This window comes from Dryobates pubescens, chromosome Z (assembly GCF_014839835.1).
Source record: "Dryobates pubescens isolate bDryPub1 chromosome Z, bDryPub1.pri, whole genome shotgun sequence".
NCBI lineage: Eukaryota > Metazoa > Chordata > Aves > Piciformes > Picidae > Dryobates > Dryobates pubescens.
The window spans coordinates 85136853-85160856 of NC_071657.1; the positions used below are offsets into that span (position 1 = coordinate 85136853).

Genomic DNA, 24004 nt, shown 5'->3' on the forward strand with positions numbered 1-24004 from the left:
CTCTTCTCAGAAAATAGGTTATCCAGGTCCCACAACATCTCAAGTAGCCCTTCTGTACAACTTTTAGCTCTAAGTTCATTTTGTGCTTGAATAAGGAATGACTCAGGACCAAAAACAGTATTGCACACTAGGTTTCACCAGTGTTTTTTGAAATAGCGTTAGTATCCTCCCTAGCCGAAATAAATCTGATGAATCACACACTATTTGCTTTTGCTGTAGTTGCACCACTCTCTCTTTCATATCCCACTGCAGTCAACTGTCAACCTTCTGAGGATTTAAACAAGCATCAAAGATTTGGAAAAGAAATGAACAAGAGAGTTTTGTAAAGGTCTATCACACTACACTACCCCGAACAAAAGCTCCTAATTCCTGCAGTATCGAATTCGCATGCGATAGTCCAGGACTGTGACTCAGTATATGCACCTAAAAAAAATGGAAATCACAGCCTGAAAGAGAATCAGCTAACTGAAAAAAAAGGCAAATCAAACAAACAAAAGCTACACCCAAAATAAACAATGTCTGATCTGGCTAAACCTCCTAGTACATATATACAGCTTGAACGGCCTCAGTATAAGTTTGGAGGTGGAAAACACTGGAATACCATGCAAGTTTTAGACCTCAATTACAACAAACTAACAGGATTAAATGAAAATATTACTTTTTTTAAATCTATAATTTTAATGCACAAATTCCTTATTGTCATTTTTAGTTGACAAATATCTACTTCAAAGCAAAACAACATCATAGGAACAGCTGGATGGCAGTTTAAAGCTCAAATGAACCAGCATCACATGCTGACAAGTCATCTCTCTGATTGCTTTTGAATGGCAGCACATGGAGATTTATTCTCTGCTATAAATTAGAACACTTATTTCTCTGTAGTTCACTTTATTTCACACAGTAAGCCCCTGAACTTATTTTTAAAGGATATCTTCCCTTTCCTTGATGATAAATTCATTCTGTTCCTCTAGCTGTCTGATCTTCTTCTCAAATGACTCCTGTTCAGCTTTCAGACGTTCTTCTGTCACCTCCTTTTCTTCACTTACCCTGAAAAGAATGAGAGAAATAAAATATATACCCATAACCACTGTGCTTGCCTTCCAACTCTTCTGCTTTCCAGGTAAATGGATGTCATCCTCTCTATCCTTAAACAGGCTATTTCCTCATAACGTTTATTGTATTACATTGGGAGATATGCAATGTACTATTTTTTCAAAGGCACTGATCTCACTAGAGTACATGCACGTTAACATGCAGCACAGAACAACAAAGGACCTAAACCCACAATTAGATTTGTGCAGTCAAATTCCCTGCAGTCATAATGAAGACACACTGGGATCCTTACAAGCCTAGGGCACGTAGACAGATGACTCAAATGGGAAACCTTAGCTGCCGAGACAGGAAGGAAATTGAAAAACTTTTCTGATTCTTAATCTATAAACTAATTCTTCTCTCATGTTTACTGGTCAAATATAAGTCCAGGCAGGGAATCATTTTTCTTGTTAGTTTTATCCAAACAAAACAGTTTGTCCTCTTCTGGGGACTTTAAAATACCAAGCCACAGGAGTAAATTTTCCTTTCTGTCCAAGCCACGGCACCCTGTATCCTGCTGCTCAGTGTAAATAATTGAATCAAGATTAGAAGCTGGCAATGTGAAAGGTTTACTATGATCATTTATTCTGCACCTTAAGAGCAGGCTGTAAAAACAATTATTCTGGTGTCACATAGTCAAGAAGACCATTATACACAGATGATCCTGTAACTATGCTAAAAAACACAGCTTAGAAATCATGGTTCTATAAAAGCTCATTAAGTAATGAGCTTAGACTAAGCACTTGTGCAATTTCTGTTGCTGCAGGCTCTTGAAGTTGTCTTTTATGATGATGAAACAGCTGCCACAACACAGGTGACAGAAGACCAAAGCAGTACAACTTTCAGAAAACTTCAATTTTAGTAAGTGGAACAATCCTATAGGAAGAGGAAAAGGGGAGGAAAATTAAAAAAATTAAAAATTAACAGAAAATAAAAGAAAGAGAGACATTGTACTAAGCCTTCCACTCATCTCATCCAACACACTGACATTCTTAACAGAGAACTCCATCCAGGGACTGAGCTACCCATTTGACGTCATGACATTTCCCACAAGAGGGCATGACTTGTTTTGATATTCCAGTAGAAAAAGCCATAAATACTACAATTGGTTCATTTCTCTGGGGTGAGGAATACAGGCAGTATTCCCCAACTTTAAGGTAAACTCACAGCCCTTCCCACAACAGCTCAAGTAGAGCACATGAAGTTGGAAACAATAAATACCGAAAAATCACACCTCTTCTCTACAAACCTGGAAGGAAAAAAAAAAACAACAACAACATGAAGCATATAATGAAATTCAATAAATTAGAGTGGTTTGGAACAAACTGTTAATTCAAAGGCTTCTAAATTTAAAAAAAAAAAAAAAGACATAAAAAGAAAAAATAATTAACTCAGTCAAAAAATCTATTCACATCCACACAGTTTCATTTACAATCCAGTCCCCAGCAGTGTTCCTAGGTCTCTTGCTCTCCACTCAAAGGCTGTCAAAAGAGGTGTGTAGAAATCATAAAATCAACAATGTAAAGAGAACCAGCTGTATGAGTTTGGGATTCATCCAACACCTGTGCATTCCTTGCTCAAAGAGCACAGTTATCCTCTCCAGGGCACTATATATGGAAGGAAGCTCACTAATTGCAAGAGTGATGCTACATCAGAAAAAGGGTTGTGACATGTAAAACACTGGGCCATGCTAACACCCAAGGATATCTAAATTAAATAACAGTAGAAGAAATTGATATAGCAAGAGAGAACAGAGCACCAGAGAAACTAAACTAAACCTAGCAGATTTTTACCCATCTCCAGATTCTGTGGTTTGCTGCTTGTACCAGTCTACATCACATTCATGTGCTGTGTTTTCATTTAACACAGATCACAGCAAGCTGTCATACTTCCAGACATATGAATATATTGTGCTACATATCTCATGCAGTAAATGACTGGGAACAGTAAGTGATCTTAGAAGAAATGTGGCAGTATGTGTTTATGTATAACAAAGCAGGAGACAGTCTATAAAGGGCAGGCGAGATACAGAAGACACATTACTCACAGGAGGTAGCAAAAGGAAGTCAGAGAAAAGGAATACCAGAATGTCACCAGATTAGGCTGGATTTATGTCACATCCTATATATAGCTTAGTGAGATTTCTTTGTATATTTATTTGTCTTCCAGCAGTAAAGGACAGATAATTTTTAGCAGAACTAGAAAGGACCTCATTGATGCCAAACAGAAATATTACAAGGCTCATAATGCTCCTCAAAAGGTTTGTCACCTCTTTTTTATTCACTTATGGCCAGAAAAGCACAGTGAAATAATGAAAGTACATAAGGTATAACTGCCCTGTAGCTGGTGTCCAGCTCCATTATCACTTTTTCCAGGAACAAATTGAGGACTGACAGCTGAGAGCAAAGATGGCATATCTGTAGAACTATTCCTGCTGTTCAGTGTCTGCAATATTTTCCTGCATATAATATACAGTCACCTATCTTGTGTCATAGAATATACACCATCTTCATTCAAGATTTGTTTTAAATTCAACACTTCATTATATAAAGATTTTAGTTTTATTTTACAGGAGCCTCCAAAAGGAAAGAAAAATTCATAATGCAGCTATATTTAAAACAAACAAACAAAAAAAAAACACAAAACCAAAAAAGAACCCACCTCCTAGGGTTCAAATTATTACAGTGTGCTCCCAAGTCCACTGTTGATACTAGTAGCTCTGAATGACCTGAAGAAGGAATTGATCCACAGGTTTACTGATGACACTGACTCATCCCACTGAGGAAGCAGGACTGATGCTTTCCAGATGGAAGATAAAACAAGAAGCAGACACCAACACTGGCAAGTTCACCCATCAGTTCTATAGTCATTGAGAACATTTGTCTTTTATGAAACACTCATCTGATGTTAGTCTGTCTACTAGCAAAGATGGAAATGTTTTGGTGACTAGTTTCAATGAGTTTCCAAGCAAAGAATGGCATCTGTAAAAGGCAAGACCACAGGAGCAGGAAAATGGAGCAAGGACAAAGATAAAGGTATCACACAGAGCCCAGCACACATAGAAATCGTGGAATGAAATTGAGTATTCCCAGCGAAAGATGCGCTCCAGAAAAATGAAACAAAAAGTTCTCATGCCAGAGCTGATCACTACATGCCACTGGCAGAACTAAGGATCAAAGTGACTTTTAATACCAGAACTGCAGGAAGAGAGAATAGGAGCTTTTTCTGTCTGAGGACACTGTTCACAAATCTCATACCTTTTGCTCAGGTATCATCATCAATTTGTATAAATTTTAAAATATAACTAAAACCCCACATCAATCCCAAAACATAATTAAAATTGCTGCACAGTGGCTACATTTTATGATATGCAACTTGCAAAATACAAAACTAGATCTCACAGCATGGCTTTATAGCTACAAATGGCTTTTTAAGCACAAAAGGTAAGTGTGATTGGTGACACAATAATCCTAGGTATGCTTTACCTATCAACAAGAAGTAATTTCCAAACAAGCTTAGGGATATCTCATTTGCAGTCTCACTGCCTGACCAATTAAGAGAAATACAGCACAATATTACTCCTAAAGCAGCACATGAAATAAAGATCTTGACATTGAAGTTAAAGCCAAATTGTAAAAACAATTTGTTTAAATATGAGGTAGTGTAACCTAGGAGAAAAGGCAATCCAAGAGGCCAAACACTGCAGACTTCTAACATGGACTTCCACAGGCAAGTTGTCCTTCAAAGATCCTCAGTGCTGGAAGGAAAACACTTAAATAGCAGATATACACTACAACAGTTTTACTGCCATCCTTTGTAATGGTTGCCAGTTCCAAATCAACCTTCTGTTTTGATTCCCATTTTCACCCTTAGCTGCAAAATTTCAGCTTTTGTTGGTCAATTCAATCTTCCTATCAGGATAAAAGTCCACATAAAGTAATGCCTAGTAGAAAAGACTAGCGTTCCAGGCAGCCAGCACCCTACAAAGGGTATAGGAATCCATGGTCCTGAGAAGAAGGAAGCATTTTCCCAGTAAGGGACAAAGGGCTTCTGAAGGCTGTTTTACTAGCTGAGGGGTACAAGCATTCTGGGCATGCCAGTGGTGTTTGCCAGAAAGACACTAATCTGAGAGCAAACCCATCTTGCATCACATTTGAAAAGGGCAATCACTCCCTCTCTTGGGTAGATAAGGGCACTACGATACCTTTCTACTTAAATTGCTTTTGAGGATTTGTTTGCAAAGACAACAGGGAGGCAGCTTTCTCTATGTTTATCTTATCTGAATAAAGAAAGAATACAAAGTAGTTAGATACCAATTCTCACCACTACAACCAAAGATTAAACTTACATGAACCAATCTACCTCACTTAGTCAATGCCTCTGCTCATCCAAAAGCAAATTGCGTATGTGAACTGTATAGGCATGCATGAACTGTGCAGGCAGAGAAGTATTTATTATGTAAAGTTCATAGGAGGAGACAGAAAGTCACAGTCCTATGGCTATATATCAGTTAGGAATGAAGTGAATGCTTGCAAGCATACACAAACACTCATTCTCTCTGCAAATAAAGTTATGACCCTCTCCACTCAGCCAAATGCCAAGACAGAGCAAGCTCTCAAAATCTGCGTATCACTTAAAACATTTCACTACAGAACACTCTGTAACCATCCCAATACAATGTCTAGTGAATCTTTAATGCTCAACAGTCAACTGGCTAGCTCCCAGAGAACCTCTTAGGAGAGGTTAATGTGTTCTGACACTGACGTAGAATCTTTCAGTGTCTTCACCACGTCACTACTCATTTCATTACATAAGCTGATGGCTGCTTCAGGAGTAGCCTGCACTTAACAAAAGCTAAAAAAAGGGTTTTGTTCCTCTTAAAAGAGATCTGCTTGTAAGCAATTTGCTCTTGCCATGCCTGCCACTTTCACCACCACACCAGCAGCACCTCGTGGAAAACACAACAGTGTCATCTTGCTTTAAAAATAATGACTGATTACACTTGAGAATTTCCTACTTACAATATTTGAATCTTTTAAACTTTGGACCCGGTTTACCTGTCTTTTCTCCTTAATAGGGAAGACAGACTGGATACATTCAAAGAAAGGCAAAATAATGGTTAGATTTACACATGTCACCACAGACCAAAAACTAAGATTATTCATCTTAGAAAGGATATAGCAGAGTTCTTTCTTTCAACCCCATCTCGGAACTCAGTTTCATAAAATCCATAACAACTCACATGTCAGACACAGGAATTCCCAGCAGCAAAGTGTTAGAGCCCAGTATCCAATATTTTTTCAAAGGAAAGGATAATAATACAGCCAGCATTAGAATTTATTCACACCAATACAAAGTCTGACACTGCAGCATATTAGCTAATGTGTAGGCACACACCTTCCCAATGTTCAAAAGCACACTGGAAATAAAAGCTGGAGGAAGGAAAGAAAATACAGGAAGTTTAACAAAAGTATGTTAGCTCTCCTTCAGCAGTCACTGAAGTCAGGGGAAAGATCAATATCCTGAACTGCTCAAGCAAGTGTTGGTTGAAAATCAAGCCCCAAGAGCTAATCATATTTTGCTACTGGTTTCCACGTAGTCAGACCTTCACCACTTTAGAACTGCCCTCATGCAAGTGGTTATTGATTAATCTATTTCTGCCCACCACCCTGCTATAAACAGGCAGCAATTAGTCCCAACTACTGTAAGTTTCTTTCATAAATAGTGGCAAAAAAAGGAACGACAAAGTACAGCTCTCGTACAAGGAGATCTTTATTATTCCAAGTATTTGCTACAGGACAGTCTTCCTGGAAAACCTTTAGAATTCTGCAGGCTCTTTTTCTTCTCTGGAAGACCAAAGAATTTTCTACTGCATGTAAAAACACTCCATCACTGCAGAACTAGGGATGAAAATTATGGAGAGTTTTAAAAAAGTGACAAGGTGAGCAGAATTAAAGTTCGACTTCCCTATTACTCTGCAAAGGACTTTTAATTACATCCAATAAAAATATGATTAGGTTTAAAAATAAAAGAGAACTAAGTATAAAATAATAGTGTTCCACTAATTTTACTTTTCAAAATTAATGTTGCTGCACCTTCTATTTTTCTTCGAAGAAATGTCAGGCAGAAATATCAAACTGTCCTCAGGGAAAAATCACAGCATCTGAGATTTAAGAGGAATCCCATGCTCAAATGAGTTAGTGTACTACTATTCACTAGGGAGCAGTGTATTATGAGGAACAATGTAATAAAAGGCTTTTTTAAATATTAGAATATATCTCTATATATCAACAGTGGAAACAGTGTCCGAATAGGTCCAACATCTGACAATTTGTAACCAGGCCTCCCAGCAGTCTACTCTTTATGATAGCCTTAACTAGACATTTTCTAACACATAAGGTAGAATAAAATGGAGTTGCAAGCATGAAGAACTTCAGAAATTACTAAAACACTTTAGAGCAAGAAACTCTATATTGGTCCAAATTATTACCAGGCAAAATGGTCCACTGGATAAGGATAATCAGAAAGAAAATATTCCTAGCTCCACCAGAGACTTATTGCATGACCTTGAGCAAGTAACTTAATTTCTCTGCCTGAATTTTCCAATAAAGAACAGTAACATTTGCCAATTTTTGCACAGACATACATAGTCTACAGAAAAAAAAGCATTTCATTAATACTTGAGAACCTGTATTTTGTTCTAGAAAAACCTTCCATTTATAAATACTTAGTACAGACACCAACTTTCACTCCAAAGGACCCAAGATCATCTCACAAGACCTTCCTCTCAGATGCTGTGCAAAAGCCTGCCAAAGTCCCATGTGCTCAATTTTGCAGTCACTAGGTAAGAAACAGATTTCCAGAGATTCTGAAGTATTACAAATACAGGCAGGAGAAAAATCTCCCCACTCAAATTCAGCCTACTTTTCATACTGTTTATCTTCATGGACCTCTAAGCCCTGGAATGAAAATTAGAGAACTAGTAAAAGCTGAAAAACACTATTTCTGCCTTTCAGAGACTAGGGAGAACTTGAAAAAATTAATCAAAGCAAAAGAAAGTTTTACTAGATAAGCAAAAACTACACTAGACTCTTAACTGCCTTACATATGCAAACACAGGAAAACCATACGCTTCAGCCACAAGAACACCACTCCACCTTCAACATGGCATTCCATATAAAAGCTCACCCCTGACAAATAAGCACTACAAACTTTCATATCAACGAAGTTTGTTATTTCCAAAAGATAACATATGTTTGTTTAAAGCATGTGACACAAACAGCAGACAAAATTCTAGCCCTGTAACTAGCTTTATATAGATGAGTTAGCAAAGGCCACAAAATTTTGGCTCTTATTTTAGGAATTTCAGGTCAGAAAGCAAGGCAAAAATGATCAGGCTGCTTCACTGTTCATACCTCTTCCAGAAAGAAAATTTACTTTATGCAAATATTCAGTTCTGTAATGCAATTCCACATTGCTTGATCCTAATTAGAGGAATGACTCTCCTTAAACATAATACATTTTCAGATGATGCTTATTCTTACCTGGCAAGTTCTTTAATTAAGTTTGCAATGCGTCTCTTGTCCTCAGGACACAAATCTTTTAAAGAAGCACTCTTCATTCCTCCTTCATTAGCAACCTGAAAATTTAAAGCTGCATTTCAGAAAGTACTCTTTAAATGAGAATAAATATTTCATAAGATAATAAACGCATTTAAAGACCTAATAATTAGAAGTTGAGAGTAGACAAATTCCAACTGGAAATAAAACAAATCTTTTTTTAAAAAATGCAGGTAATGTCCAGTGAAACAAATGGCAAGACTGTGCTGAATTCAAATGCAAGCTGCTGGGTAAAACTTTAAAACACACACACTATTTATTGATTCATACTAGATAAAGGGCAGCGGGTTCTCATGACTTGAAAATTTAGTGCAGCAATATCCAAATCCAAGTTCAAACTTTGTTATGATAGGATTCTAAATTAATGAGTAAGGGGGAAAAAAAAAACACCCTCTGCCTTAGCACTTACAACCAAAGCATGCAAACCACCAAAAAAAGACATGCAATATATTGTTAGTATATGGTAGGTCCTTTCTTTAAAGGATATTTTTCGATACACAAAAGTACCCTGTCACACATCAATGTAGTTTGCTTTTAATCACTAACTTTATCACTTCCTGCTACCTTCTCAAAACAAAACTTGAGGTTTTTTAATGCATCCCTTAATCATACTAAGAACTGCAGCATTTGTTACCAATATCCACCAGAGGGCATATTGCTGCTCATGTTTGCAACAGTCCCTTGCATTTAGTTAACCAATTTTGAGCATTACCAATTTTGAGTATTTCCAAGCAGAAGGCAGTTCTAAGTTCTATGTTCCTTTAATTTATGCGAAATTTCTGTCAACTCTGACTCAATTCTCAAGCACTAAGCATAAAAAATCCCAAGACAAAAGCAACAATAAGAGCTATGTTGTTCTGTCCCAAGATTTCAAGTTTAAATATTTCCTCTTTATCTGGCATTTATTTTCAGACTACACTTTTGCAACCCCACAAATATTACAAACCTCCCTAAGTATATACAGCACTTAACATGGGATATAAGAATGCTACCAAATGCTTTGCATTTTGACCAAGTTAACACAACACATCACAGAACAACCTCTGAGCACGCAAGTCTTCTCTCCCTTCATTAGCAATAACACATCAAAGAAGCAGCTTCCCCCTTCCATTCCCCACTAACTGCTTCTTGAATAGTGGTTTGAAATAATTAAAACACTATGTCATTTCTTTCAGAAGTTATGATTTTATACAGAGGCATGTTAGCACAAGCCCTGTGAGGAGAGGCTGAGGGAGCTGGGATTGCTTAGCCTGGAGAAGAGGAGGCTCAGGGGTGACCTCATTGCCCTCTACAACTACCTGAAAGGTGGTTGTAGCCAGGAAGGGGTTGGTCTCTCCTCCCAGGCAACCAGCACCAGAACAAGGGGACACAGTCTCAAGCTGCGCCAGGGGAAGTTTAGGCTCGAGGTGAGGAGAAAGTTCTTCACTGAGCGAGTCGTTCGCCCTTGGAATGTGCTGCCCAGGGAGGTGGTAGAGTCTCCATCCCTGGAGAAGTTCAAGAGGGGATTGGACGTGGCACTTGGTGCCATGGTCTAGTCATGAGGTCTGTGGTGACAGGTTGGACTTGATGATCTTTGAGGTCTCTTCCAACCTTAGTGGTACTGTGATACTGTTATCCCCACCTGACCCTTCAATACACTCCTACTTAACTCAGGTGCATTTTCCTCAGCAGGCAGAGGAAGGAGTTTCACAAGGCAAATGAGAGTTGAGGGCTTTTCAAAGGGGCATTTGATTTCACAGTTTCCTTCCTTAACATATGCTATTTACAGTCACACAAATCAAGAGAGAATGTCTTTAAGTCAACTGAGTTTAAGATCAACGAAATACATTGTGGAAGGATTCCCACTTCGCATGCTAAAAAACAGTCTGAAATTATTATTTATTTATTGTTAGTGCTAGATAAAGGAACTTCTCTAAGAAAAAGAGTTGCAGGACACCTTTCACCCAAGAAAGCAGAAGTTAAACCACATTACTGAAGAAGATTTTAACAGAAGGTACCTCAATCTATTGCCCAAACATACCTACCCAGTGTCCCACAAGCATGTGTGGGATTAAGAGGAAAAAAACTGAAAATTTAGTCTGTGTTTTTTTTATGTCACCCACAAATGTAGAGAGTTGGGACATTAAAAAATTCTGAAAAGTAAGCTTGTACCATCACACTTATCAAATGCACAGCAACAGCTCCACCACCAAAACAAAATTGACAAGTGAGAGGCCAAGAATGTAGTCTCTTCTTTCCACGTTTCTATCCTTTTTACACGGCTCAGAGCAGAACACAGTTTCTTAACTCTAGGTAAAATGAACTACATCAATCGAACGTTCTCTCACTTTGTAAAGCAGGCCCTGGAACATGACAATTTGCATGACAGAATCAGACAACTTCAGTCACATGGGATGTAGAAAGATGGAAATTTTTAGACCAGCATAGCAAACCACCAATTTATTAAAACTACCAGAGCTATTAAGATGTTTTTGAAGTCTCCTCCAAAACTTCAATTCTCCTTTGTGGTACTCATCTATTTGAATGAAAAAAAGGTAATACAGTTCTACTAAGTTTCATATTTAAGCAAAACTCAATCAATTCTCTTCAAAAGAGGATACCAGAAAATTGTACTGATGACCGACCGATAGAATAGAATAGGTTGGAAGAGACCTTCAAGATCACCGCATCCAACCCACCATCCAACACCACTTAATCAACTAAACCATGCAACCAAGCACCCTATCAAGTCTCCTCCTGAACACCAGTGATGGTGACTCCACCACTTCCCCAGGCAGCCCATTCCAATGGGCAATCACTCTTTCTGTGAAGAATTTCTTTCTAACATCCAGCCTAAACCTCCCCTGGCACAGCCTGAGACTGTGTCCTCTTGTTCTGATGCTGGTTGCCTGGGAGAAGAGACCAACCTCTACCTGTCTACAACATCCCTTCAGGTAGCTGTAGAGAGCAATAAGGTCTCCCCTGAGCCTCCTCTTCTCCAGGCTAAGCAACCCCAGCTCCCTCAGTCTATCCTCACAGGGCTTGTGCTCCAAACCCCTCACCAACTTTGCTGCCCTTTTCTGGAAACATTCCTGAAAGTCAACATCCTTCCTAAACTGAGGGGCCCAGAACTGGACACAGGACTCAAGGTGTGGCCGAACCAGTGCAGTGTACAGGGTCAGAATGTCCTCCCTACTCCTGCTGGCCACACTGTTCCTGATGCAGGCCAGGATGCCATTGGCCCTCTTGGCTGCCTGGCCACCCTGCAGGCTCGTGTTCAGCCTACCATCAACCAGTACCCCGAGGTCCCTCTCGGCCTGGCTGCACTCCAGCCACTCTGACCCCAGCCTGTAGCTCTGCATGGGGTTGTTGTGGCCAATGTGCAGAACCTGGCACTTGGATGTGTTAAATCTCATGCCCTTGGATTCTGCTCATCTGTCCAGCCTGTCGAGGTCCCTCTGCACAGCCTCTCTACCCTCCAGCAGATCAACACCTGCTCCCAAGCTTGGTGTCGTCCACAGATTTACTGAGGATGGACTCAATGCCCTCATCCAGATCATCAATAAAGATGTTAAAGAGCATGGGGCCCAGCACTGATCCCTGGGCGACATGACTGGTGACTGGCTGCCAGCTGGATGTGGCACCATTCACCACCACTCTCTGGGCTCAGCCCTCCAGCCAGTTCCTAACCCAGCACAGAGTGCTGCTGTCCAAGCCACAAGCTGACAGCTTGGCCAGGAGTTTGCTGTGGGGAATGGTGTCAAAGGCCTTGTTGAAGTCCAGGTAGACTGCATCCACAGCCTTCCCCACATCCAGCAGGCAGTCACTTGATCATAGAAAGAGATCAGGTTGGTCAGGCAGGACCTGCCCTTCCTAAATCCATGCTGGCTGGGCCTGATCTCTTGGCCATCCTCTAAGTGCTGTGTGATTGCACTCAAGATGACCTTTTCCATAATCTTGCCTGGCACTAAGGTCAGGCTGACAGGCCTATAATTCCCTGGCTCATCCAACTGGCCTTTCTTGTGAATGGGCATCACACTGGCCAGCTTCCAGTCATCTGGGACCTCTCTGGTGAGCCAGGACTGCTGAAAATTGATGGAGAGCGGCTTGGCCAGCACATCTGCCAGTTCTCTCAGCACCCTAGGAGGACCCTCCGTGTCCACCAAGGAGTGGAGGTTGTCCTTGCCCCTCCTCTTGCTATTAATATATTTATAGAAGGATTTTTTTTTCTCCTTCACAGCAGAGGCCAGTCTAAGCTCTAAATGCGCTTTTGCCTCCCTAATTTCCTTCCTACATGACCTAGTAACATCCTTAAACATTCTATGGGTTACCTCACCTTTCTTCCAAAGATGATATAACCTCTTTTTTTCTCTTAATTCACTCAGAAGCTCATTGCCCATGCAGGCTGGCCATCTGCCCCGGAGGCTCATCTTCCGGCACATTGGCACAGCCTGTTCCTGAGCCTGCAAGAGCTCTTTCTTGAAGTAGGTCCAGCCCTCCTGGACCCCTTTGTTTTTAAGGGCTGTTTCCCAAGGAACCTTCTGAGTTAGTTCCTTGAGTAACCTGAAGTCCGCTCTCCAGAAGTCCAGAGTGGAAGTTTTGCTGCTGCCCCTATTAGCTTGACTGAGTACTGAAAATTCAACTACTTCATGGTCGCTGGACCCTAAACACCCTCTGACCACCACATCACCCACCAGCCCTTCCCTATTGGTGATGAGGAGGTCAAGCATAGCCCTACCCCTGGTAGGCTTGCACAGCACCTGGGATAAGAAGCTATTCTCCATACACTCTAAGAACCTCCTAGACTGCCTCCTCTCTGCTGTGTTGAGATCCCAGCAGATATCAGGCAGGTTGAAGTCACCCATGAGAACAAGGTTTGGTGATCTTGAGACAGCATTTAGCTGCCTATAGAATGATTCAGCAACATCTTCATCCTGGTTGGGTGGTCTATAACAGACTCCAACCAGGATGTCTGCCCTGCTGGTCCTCCCTCTAAATTTTCACCCACAAGCACTCAACCCAATCATCCCTGAGCTCTAGCTCAATGGCATCTAGAGCCTCCCTGATGTACAGGGCCACCCCTCTACCCCTTCTCCCTCGCCTGTCTCTCCTGAAGAGCCTATAGGCGCCAATTGCAGTGCTCCAGTCATGTGAGTCGTCCCACCACATCTCTGTGATGGCAACTACATCATAACTTTCCTGCTGCAACAAGGCTTCCAGCATCTTGAAGAAAACAAATTGTGCCAGTGATGAAAACTCACCAAAAAAACACTTCATGAAACCTCCTTCCAAAGCAAATAAAATGTGTCTGTTCTGTTTGTTCCAAGTAATTCAGAGCTTATCTTCAAAGTTTCCATTAGGATTTAGCAAGGTAAGAGAAAAGCAGTTTAAAAAAGGCAGAAGAGAGAAAAAGCTTTGAACATATTATTGTGATAGTACATCTGAGTCTCCAGCCAAGATTTCACATATTAGCTATTATATTAAAAAAACCAACAATAAATTCTAGCCTAGCTGCTCTCACAGGGGAAAAAGAACAAAAATACTCCACACAACAAGTAGTGCAAACAGCACACTATACAGAATCAGATTTTACTGCGACATACAAAGGCATCTGAGGCAGTGGGCTTGTATACTCATCAAGAGATGTTTCTACATAAAGGTTCTGCATAATAGGGACCATTTATGAAATTTCTCTGTACATCACTTAACAGCACCATTTGCCAATTGGAGGTACACATCTGCCTCCTAAAAGCAAGTATTTATAAGCAGAAAAATTGATAGAGACAAGTCCAGATGGGGCCCTAAAAATTAATACTAGTTATTGTGAGTGCCATGTTGATGGATTCCAAGGCCAATGATGCTGTCAAGGCAATGAGAATTAAGTTATCTGTCTTCACAGCAGTTTTGATTGTACTTGTGAGATATACAACATTTACACATCACACAGGGAAGAACATCATAGCCCAGAAAACAAACAAACAAAACATTAACTTCATACATAATATCACGATTGAGAAGCAGCTAATAGGTTCTGCCTCCAAGTGGGAGGATACCAAACCCTAGTGACTTAAAAACATGCCCAAGATGCCTACTAGGAGTCTTAACAGTACTCAAATGACACACACAGTCACTGTACTATACAAATCATGTTAGAAAACTGGCATCTATTCACAATACAGAATAATCTTCCAAAGGAAATCCCACTGCTTTGAAACTTCTAATATAATAAACTGTGGGGAGTGTCATCTACTGTCTCAGGAGTAGGCCAGAAAACTCAAAGCACAGCCAAAGATAATGTTAACTGACAAAGCTGCTCCTACTACTCAGATTCATTTTTTACTTTTACTATCAAAAATAGAAAGTGATTTCATCCTACTAATACAAGCAGCCAAAGCAAAAAGGCATCTAAAATGAATTTTACAAGTCTTGTTTCTAAGTGATGTGGCCATTTGGCAAGGGAGCTGCTTGGGACCAGGACCAGCATGCTTGAGCTGTGAGGTGCTCTATTTTGGTTCATCTGGGGGCTTTTGGGGGCAGGAGAACCTTGGCAGACAGCGAGGACCAGCAGGGTCATCTTCTCACATGCCTGCACAAGAGGGTGACATCAGCCACAGGAAATTTAAATGAGGCAGAGCAAATCTGCACAACTGCTGTTTGGCAAGAAAGCCTTCTTGGTGCATGCCAAGTCAGCCGACAAAAGTGCAGAAGCCTCTGTGGTAGCTTGGACAAAATACAGTAGTCAGGTGAAACATATATACTTAACAACAAGCAATGAAAACCCCCAAATTTAATTTCACCTGCCTGAAGAGATCCAGCCATGGTAATGACTCAGCCAAAGGCTGCAAGAAAAACGGTAGGTACCAAGACAGAGCTGGTTCACAAGCACACAGGTGTCCAGGCTGCTAGCTGCAGAGAGTGCTGGAGCCTGGCACGCGGAATGGTGAAGGAGACAACACCTGTGCGAAGTGTGACCAAGTGAATTATCTTCTCATCTGGTGGCCGAGCTAAAGGATGAAGTATCAGGACTCGGGACAACAAGGGAATGCAAAAGGGAGTTAGATACGTGGGAGCAGGCTTTGCAGACCTCCCCTGTTGAGGGAGGCGACCCCCAGACAGGAGGGGAATGGGTACTGGTCCCTGTTAGGAGAAGCATGGGGAATCCATCCCGGCCCTCTTCGACTTCCCCACTGTCCTTGCACAATAAGTATGATGCCCTGCAGGTTGAGTGCAATGTCAATGAGAAGACAGAAGAGGAACCTTCTAAGGGAATGCCTAAAGGAAATCAGTCCCCACCAACCATCAGGACTAGAGCCATAAAGAGGCGGGTAATTGTTGTTGGCGACTCTCCTGAGGGGAACAGAGGGTCATCCTGACCCATCTCACAGGGAAGTCTGCTGCCTACGAGGGGCCTGAGTAAGGGACATCACCAGGAGACTAGCCAAGCCATCCAGCACTCTTGACTATTACCCACTGCTGGTAATCCAAGCTGGAAGCAATGAGATTGTAAGAAGGGCACCAAGACAATCAAAAAGGAATTCAAGGCCCTCAGACAATTGATTGATGGGGCAGGAGCTCAAGTGGTGTTCTGTTCAGTTCCCTCAGTGGCAGGGGCATACAATGAAAGGAACAAGAGAACCCATGCCATCAACAAATGGCTCAAGGGATGGTGCCAGCAGCAGAATTTTGGGTTCCTTCATCAAGGGGCCACTTTTACTGTACCTGATCAGCTGGACCTAGATGGAGCAAATCTATCTAGAAAGGGCAAGAGGGCTCTGGCACTGAAGTTGGCAGGGCTCATTAGGAGGGCTTTAGAATAGGTCTGAAGGGTGTGGGTGATGAAAAGCCTCTCTGGAGAGGAGAGACAGGAAAATAAACTAGAGTTAGATGAGAAATCAGCAGCCCAGCTGAAGTGCACATACACCAATGCACGCAGTATGGGTAACAAACAAGAGGAACTGGAAGTCTTTTTCCACCAGGAAAACTATGATGCAGTTGCCATTACATGGTGGGACGATTCACACAATTGGAATACTGCATTGGGTGGTTACAAGCTTCCCCTGCAGTGCAGCAGGAAGTAGTTACAGACCTACCCAGTCACTTGGATCCCCACAATTCCATGGGACCAGACAGGATCCATCCCAGGGTGCTGAGAGAGCTGGCAGATGAGCTGGCCAAGCCGCTCTCCATCAATTTTCACCAGTCCTGGCTCACCAGAGAGGTCCCAGATGACTGGAAACTGGCCAACATGACGCCCATCCACAAGAAGGGCCAGAAGGAGGAACCAGGAAATTCCAGACCTGTCAGCCTGACCTCAGTGCCAGGCAAGATTATGGAACAGGTCATCTTGAGGGCAATCACACAGCACTTACAGGATGGCCAAGGGATCAGGCCCAGCCAGCATGGGTTTAGGAAGGGCAGGTCCTGCCTCACCAACCTGATCTCCTTCTATGATCAGGTAACTGCCTGGTGGATGTGGGGAAGGCTGTGGATGTAGTCTACCTGGACTTCAACAAGGCCTTTGACACCATTCCCCACAGCAAACTCCTGGCCAAGCTGTCAGCCTGTGGCTTGGACAGCAGCACTCTGTGCTGGGCTAGGAACTGGCTGGAGAGATGAGCCCAGAGAGTGGTGGTGAATGGTGCCACATCCAGCTGGCAGCCAGTCACAAGTGGTGTCCCCCAGGGATTAGTACTGGGCCCCATCCTGTTCAATATCTTTATTGATGATCTGGAAGAGGGGATTGAGTCCATCCTCAGTAAATTTGCAGATGACAGCAAGCTGGGCGCAGGAGTTGATCTGTTAGAGGGTAGGAGAGCTCTCCAGATGGATCTTGACAGGCTGAACAGATGGGCAGAGTCCAAGGGCATGAGATTTAACACATCCAAGTGCCAGGTTCTACACATTGGCTACAACAACCTCATGCAGTGCTACAGGCAGAAAGGGACCTGGGGGTACTGTTTGACAGCTGGCTGAACATGAGTCTGCAGTGTGCCCAGGTGGCCAAGAAGGCCAATGACATCCTGGCCTGGATCAGGAACAGTGTGGCCAGCAGGAGCAGGGAGGACATTCTGCCCCTGGACTCAGCACTGGTTAGGCCACACCTTGAGTCCTGTGTCCACTTCTGGCCCCCTCAGTTTAGGAAAGATGTTGAGGTGCTGGAATGTGTCCAGAGAAGGGCGACAAAGCTGGTGAGGGGTTTGAAGCACAAGCCCTATGAGGATAGACTGAGGGAGCTGGGGTTGCTTAGCCTGGAGAAGAGGAGGCTCAGAGAGACTTTATTGCCATCTACAACTGCCTGAACGGAGGTTGTAGCCATGTAGAGGTTGGTCTCTTCTCCCAGACAACCAGCACCAGAACAAGAGGGCACAGTCTCAGGCTGCACCAGGGCAGGTGTAGGCGCAATACTAGGAAGAAATTCTTCACAGAAAGAGTGATTTGCCATTGGAATGTGCTGCCCAGGGAGGTGGTGGAGTCACCATCACTGGAGGTGATTAAGAAGAGACTGGATGAGGCACTTGGTGCCATGGTTTAGTTGATTAGATAGTGTTGGATGATAGGTTGGACTCAATCACAGTATCACAGTATAACTAAGGTTGGAAGAGACCCAAAGGATCATCGAGTCCAACCTGTCTCCACAGACCTCATGACTAGACCATGGCACCAAGTGCCACGTCCAATCTCTTCTTAAACATCTCCAGGGACGGTGACTCCACCACCTCCCTGGGCAGCCCATTCCAATGACAAATGATCTCGAAGGTCTTTCCCAACCTGGTTAATTCTAAGCTCTTCACGCGAGACAGGAAAGGGAGAAGAGGAGGAGGGGCGGTCCTGTATATTAGGGACTCTCTTGATGCCACAGAACTTGAGGTTGTGGATGAAAGGATTGAGTGCCTGTAGGTTAAAACCAGAGGGAAGGCTAACAAAACTGACATCCTGGTTGGAGTCTGTTACATACCACCCAACTAGAATGCAACTGGAGGCTGTCTCAAGATCATCAGAGCTTGTCCTTATAGGAGACTTTAACCTGCCAGATATCTGCTGGGAACTTAACTCAGCAGAGAGAAGGCAGTCCAGAAGGTTCCTACAGTGTATGGAGGGCAGCTTTTTGATGGAGCTGTTAAGTGAGCCTACCGGGGGTGAGGCCCTGCTTGACCTGCTGTTCTCAAATAGAGAAGGGCTGGTGGGAGATGTGATGGTAGGAGGCTGCCTAGGGTGCAGTGACCATGAGATAGTGGAGTTTTCAATATGCAGGGAAATAAGGAGGAGCAATAACAGAACTCTTACTTTTGACTTCCAGAGGGCAGACTTCAGCTTATTTAAGCAACTAATTCAGAGAGTACCCTGGGAAGCAGCCCTTAAGAACAACGGGGTCCAGGATGGTTGGACCTACTTTAAACAGGAGCTCTTGAAGGCACAGGAACAGGCTGTGGTGGTCAAGTCACCATCCCTAGAGGCGTTCAAAAAAGGACTGGACATGGCACTTGAAGCCATGGTTTAGTTAGTCATGAGGTGTTGGTTGGACTTGATGATCTCTGAGGTCTTTTCCAACCTTATTGATTCTATGATTCTATGACTAGAGCAAACACAATAAATAGACTGGAACACAACTTACCTGTTTGGCTAGTAACATAGAAGTGGGGCTACTCAAAACTATACTATCTCTGTGCACATATACATATAAAAATATATACAATCTCTTTTACATAGGCCAGTTACATACATTAGCACATTGACCCTTCATTCTTTAGGTAGGCAAGCAATCTCAGTAATTTTGCCAGCAATAACCATCCAAATGGGCAAATGTCCAAAACACTGTTAAAAAAAAAAGGTCCCTAAAACTGTTTATACATTTTCAATTTAATGATTTTCTATCATTTTTCACTCTGCAGGCCTACATGAAGGATGGAGAGAGAATGTTTACAAAGGCCTGCAGTGACAGGAAGAGGGGCAATGGCTTCAAACTAGAGAAGAGCAGATATAGATTGGATGTTAAGAACAAGTTCTTTGCTACAAGGGTAGTGAAACACTGGAACAGGCTGCCCAGGGAGGTGGCTCAGGCACTCAAGGTGACGTTTAACAGGGCTCTGGGCAACCTGGTCTAGTTGAGGATGTCTCTCATGACTGTAGGTGGGGGTTGGACTAGATGGCCTTTGGAGGTCCCTTCCAGCCTGGACCGTTCTATGATTCTGTGATTCCTAAGAGCAAGAAAAATTTGCCTTTACTGACCTGTTCCCCTGTCAGATTCCCTGTGCTTCTAACAGAATCCATGGAAGCAGAAGCAACAGCTGCAGACACCTTTAGCTCCGTTTTACTTGTCTGATATTTTGGCAAATAATTTGTTCTTAAATTTCCTTTTGTAGACACTCCTGTAAATGAAACACAAGCAGAAAACACAATTATAAAGTCAAAAAGGAGCCTTCTTTTGACTGTTATAACAGGACTTCTAAAAAGGCATCCTTGCTTTAACAGATCTTTGAGAAAAGAGTAAGTATTTCAGATATAGGTTTGCAATTCACCCAGTCTCTCATGCCATATAACCTTCTATCAAAACCCGCATATCAGCAGTAAAAGAGTGCACAGCATTGAAGTGCACAATGTGTGTTTCAGAGTTTATTTTGATTTTCATGTCCTCAGACTGAAATTAGAAGATGCAAAAATTTGTGTTTGAGACACAAAAGCATAAATTGGGTTTCTGTTTTGACACTCAAAGATAATGAGAGAACAAGGAGCAGTAATGCTGTTAAAAGTGTCACTGCTATGACAAAATATAATCATTTTCTGTTACACAGACAACCCCCTGATTGCTCAAGCTAATGGTCTGTTCCTTTCAGGACCAGGCATATGAGCAACATTAACACTGTAGCGCATACTCCACAGATCATCTGTAAAAAGCTTCCTGCCATGATTAGAATTAGTTCACCAATATCGAAGGTAATGACATGAAAGCACTGAAAATCCTGGTGCTGCAATTACAAAATGCAAAGATTGACATCAACACTAAAACTTCCCAGGGTCAGACGAAAGCCAGTATCTTCTTGGTACTGCATCAAGGTTTGAGTTTTGACTGTTCAGAAGAGCAAAAAGCTTTCAACAAAAAATACTGATTTTATACTAGCAGATACATTACATTTATTTGGGTAATCCATTTTAGAACCGCACCGGCAATTCAAGGGAAAGAACTTATAATTAAGTTCTAACATCCCCATGCTTGTACTCAAGAGAGAAAAGCGAGTTTGAAACTCTCTTCCACAGCACTGGAAGAATATTTCTCAGAGTGAATCCTATCATACAGGATCACTGCTTTTTTTTTCCACCTTTTTTTACCTGGCTTGAGCTATGCTGGCTACAAAAGACACGCAGACGTTTTAAATAGATCTGTTTGGCCAGTAGTTTGAAGGGTAATCAAGCTACTCCAAAACCAGAGATTAGGATTCCTCAATATGTATAACAGCTGCTGGACAGATTCTGGATATACACAGTCTTACCAGAGTTAATCACTCCAAGATTCACTTTTGGAACCTGCTGTCACTGTAAAAATTGTGTTTTAAAACCATTAGAGAATTCTGAAGGGGGACTAACAACATTCATCTTTTCCCCAGAGATGTACACAAGCACACACACTTAGTAAATTAAGATCAAGAGAACTACGAAAAAAGAAGTTAATTTTTCTTCACACAATCAATTTTCATTTTAATTGTTCTCTTCAAAATTTACAAAATATTTTAACATTTCTAATGCTTCAACATTTTTTGGAGATCACATTAAAAATTCAGTTTACACTATAGACTGGATAAGACTATGCTATACTGCAATAAAAATTACTCTCCTGAAACTTCAGGTGACATCATAGGCTTATCTAAGCAGCCTGAATATAAACCCTGTGCTGTAATGCTAGATGTCCCATTAGAACTTGTGATGTCTCTGTACCTTACACATTTAAGTACACAAACCACATATCTGAAAAGGCATTGCAAAGCTTATCATTACCAGGAGAAGATTTTGTTTACAGCTATTAGAAAGAAGGTCATACCTGAAACAGATACCATTGGCTGTTCATCAGAAACTGCATGTGACTTTGTTAAAGGTAATAAACAAAAACAGAGCAAGCTTGACCCTTTAAACAGAAATATAAATGTAAGTATTTGGGCTCTTAATTCTTAAAAGTCTATTGCAAAAAATCAAATTGCCAACAGCATATAAAATTTGACTAGAAAATCTAACACTATGCAGATTGCTAGGAGGGAAAAAAAAAAAAGTGCAATGCTTCCCTCTTCACTGCACCTTTCAGCCTGGAAAGATTATCTTAGAGGTCACCTTCACAAATATCCCAGGGAGCTGCCTCAGTTACAAGTGCAATTACTAAGATAATGAAGTAACGACATTTAAATTAGTGCAGGGTATCATTATGTAAGAAAGCTCTTGATATGTAGGGAAGACAAATTCTGAAATTGTGCATATTCATACTGTGATGAAAAATATTTTATACAACATACTCCAAGATACGTAACAAAGATAAATGCAGAAAGTTTCAAAGGAAGTTGGTCATTCTCATCTGATCATCACATGATGAGTCACAGAAGAAAGTCTGAGGACAGATTAAGAAGTTTCAAGAACTTGCAAATAACCTAGAATGTTAACTATTTAATTACTTGACTGCAGAAAACACTCAAAAATCACAAAGGACTGGGCACCATATTATTTATGCTATGTCAGCACTCACTGAACTGGAATCCTTTTCTCCTGAAAGTTACTAGGACTCAACACAGTTAAGAGAAAGGAGTAAATTAAAGTGTCTTCCTTCAAGCAGCATCTTCACTTAGCTGAACACGAAGCCTTCTATTCTCACACACATAACATTATACTAAAGACAAAAAAGCACAGAGCACAAAATTCTGCTCTACAATCTTTTATTTGTACCTTTACATTCATCAGCCTTCTACAGTTGGCCAATTGACTCAATTACCTAATTTCAGTATTGTTTATAGATAAATGCACTTAAGGTGTCTTCATCCAATAAAGCTGTGAAAATACTTCAGTTAACCTATACAAGCTCTTGCCTTAACTAAAATTTTGTTTTGATATTATGATCTCAAAAAGTTAACTGAATAAACAACCACAGAGCGAGGAAAATTAGCAACAGCCTAGACGCTTTCCCCATGGACAGCAACTGCAAATTCATCAATACCAACTGCCTATCACAGAACTGGTACCTGGCACACTGGAAGGCCTTGATCACTTGTGATCTTGTTGATCACTTATAAACAATTTTCACTCATCAGTCTCACATCAGGTTGAGAAAACATGTACACCCAGTACTACTGTCAAAGCCATCTCTTTTTACAAATGCTGAAAGCACTTAGCTTGCTCTCATCTGTAAGCTACAGCCTGCTACCTCATCTCTAGCTGTCACAACACATTGTGGAGTCATGCCATGAACCAGGTGAGGAAGATGAATAACCTCCAAAAGTCAAGCACCATCTCCCCTCTCACCAAAAAGAACTATGGCAGATCAGAATTCCAAGTGCTGATCCCAGACAAGCCCAAACAGCTGTGTCAGCACAACTATGACATCAGCCTGCAGGACACAGAGACAAGTACCTTCAACTCAGATTCACAGATTGCATCAGGTTGGAAGGGACCCTCAAAGATCATCTTCTCCAACCCCCATGCAAATGAGCAGGGACATATCCAACTTGACCAGGCTGCTGATGGCCACATCAAATCTCATCTTGATTGTCTCTAGGGACAGGGCCTCAACCACATCCCTGAGCAACCTGTTCCAGTATTTCACCACCCTCATTGCAAAGAACTTCCACCTTATGCCTAACTAAATCTATCCTGCTCCAGCTTAAAACCATTGTCCCTCATCCTATTCCTACAAGCCTTTCTAAATAGCCTTACTTCAGATATTGAAATGGAGCTATAAGGTCTCCAGAGAGCCTTCTCCTCTCCAGGATGAATTGCCCAAATTCTTTCAGCCCTTTGATCATCTTTGTGGCTCTCCTCTGGACCCACTCTAGCAGATCCATGTGTCTCATGTTGAGGGGGCCCCAAAGATGGACCGGTTTTGCCTTCTCAACTGGCATATGGTTAATCTGTGTGTCAACACATGGCTATAAGAGATAAAATTGATTTGCTTAAACAACATTCAGGTTTTGAAGTTTGTCTGCTATATTGGCACAGTTGCAGACAGATATCTAGCAAGAGGATGAAAAAATTAGTCAAAGCTGTTGCTGTTACTCACCCCAGCTACCAGGACCACACTCCCATGAAGTTTTGCAGTCCAGTGTATTATAATAAACCAAAGCCAGATC

At 41.7% G+C, this 24004-nt stretch overlaps 1 protein-coding gene across 1 annotated transcript in view; it reads right to left on the minus strand.

The window, feature by feature from the left end:
- Positions 1 to 21751, minus strand: part of KIAA1328 (KIAA1328 ortholog) — a 173243-nt gene extending 151492 nt beyond the window's left edge. Inside the window, exons 1-4 of the mRNA XM_009907804.2 lie at positions 21721 to 21751; positions 19917 to 20056; positions 8637 to 8731; positions 932 to 1047 (exon numbers count right to left, since the gene is read on the minus strand). Of these exons, the coding sequence (XP_009906106.2) occupies positions 932 to 1047; positions 8637 to 8731; positions 19917 to 20056; positions 21721 to 21736 (367 nt within the window). The 5' untranslated portion in view covers positions 21737 to 21751. The remainder of the gene's footprint in view (positions 1 to 931; positions 1048 to 8636; positions 8732 to 19916; positions 20057 to 21720) is intronic.
- Between the last annotated feature and the right edge of the window lie 2253 nt (positions 21752 to 24004).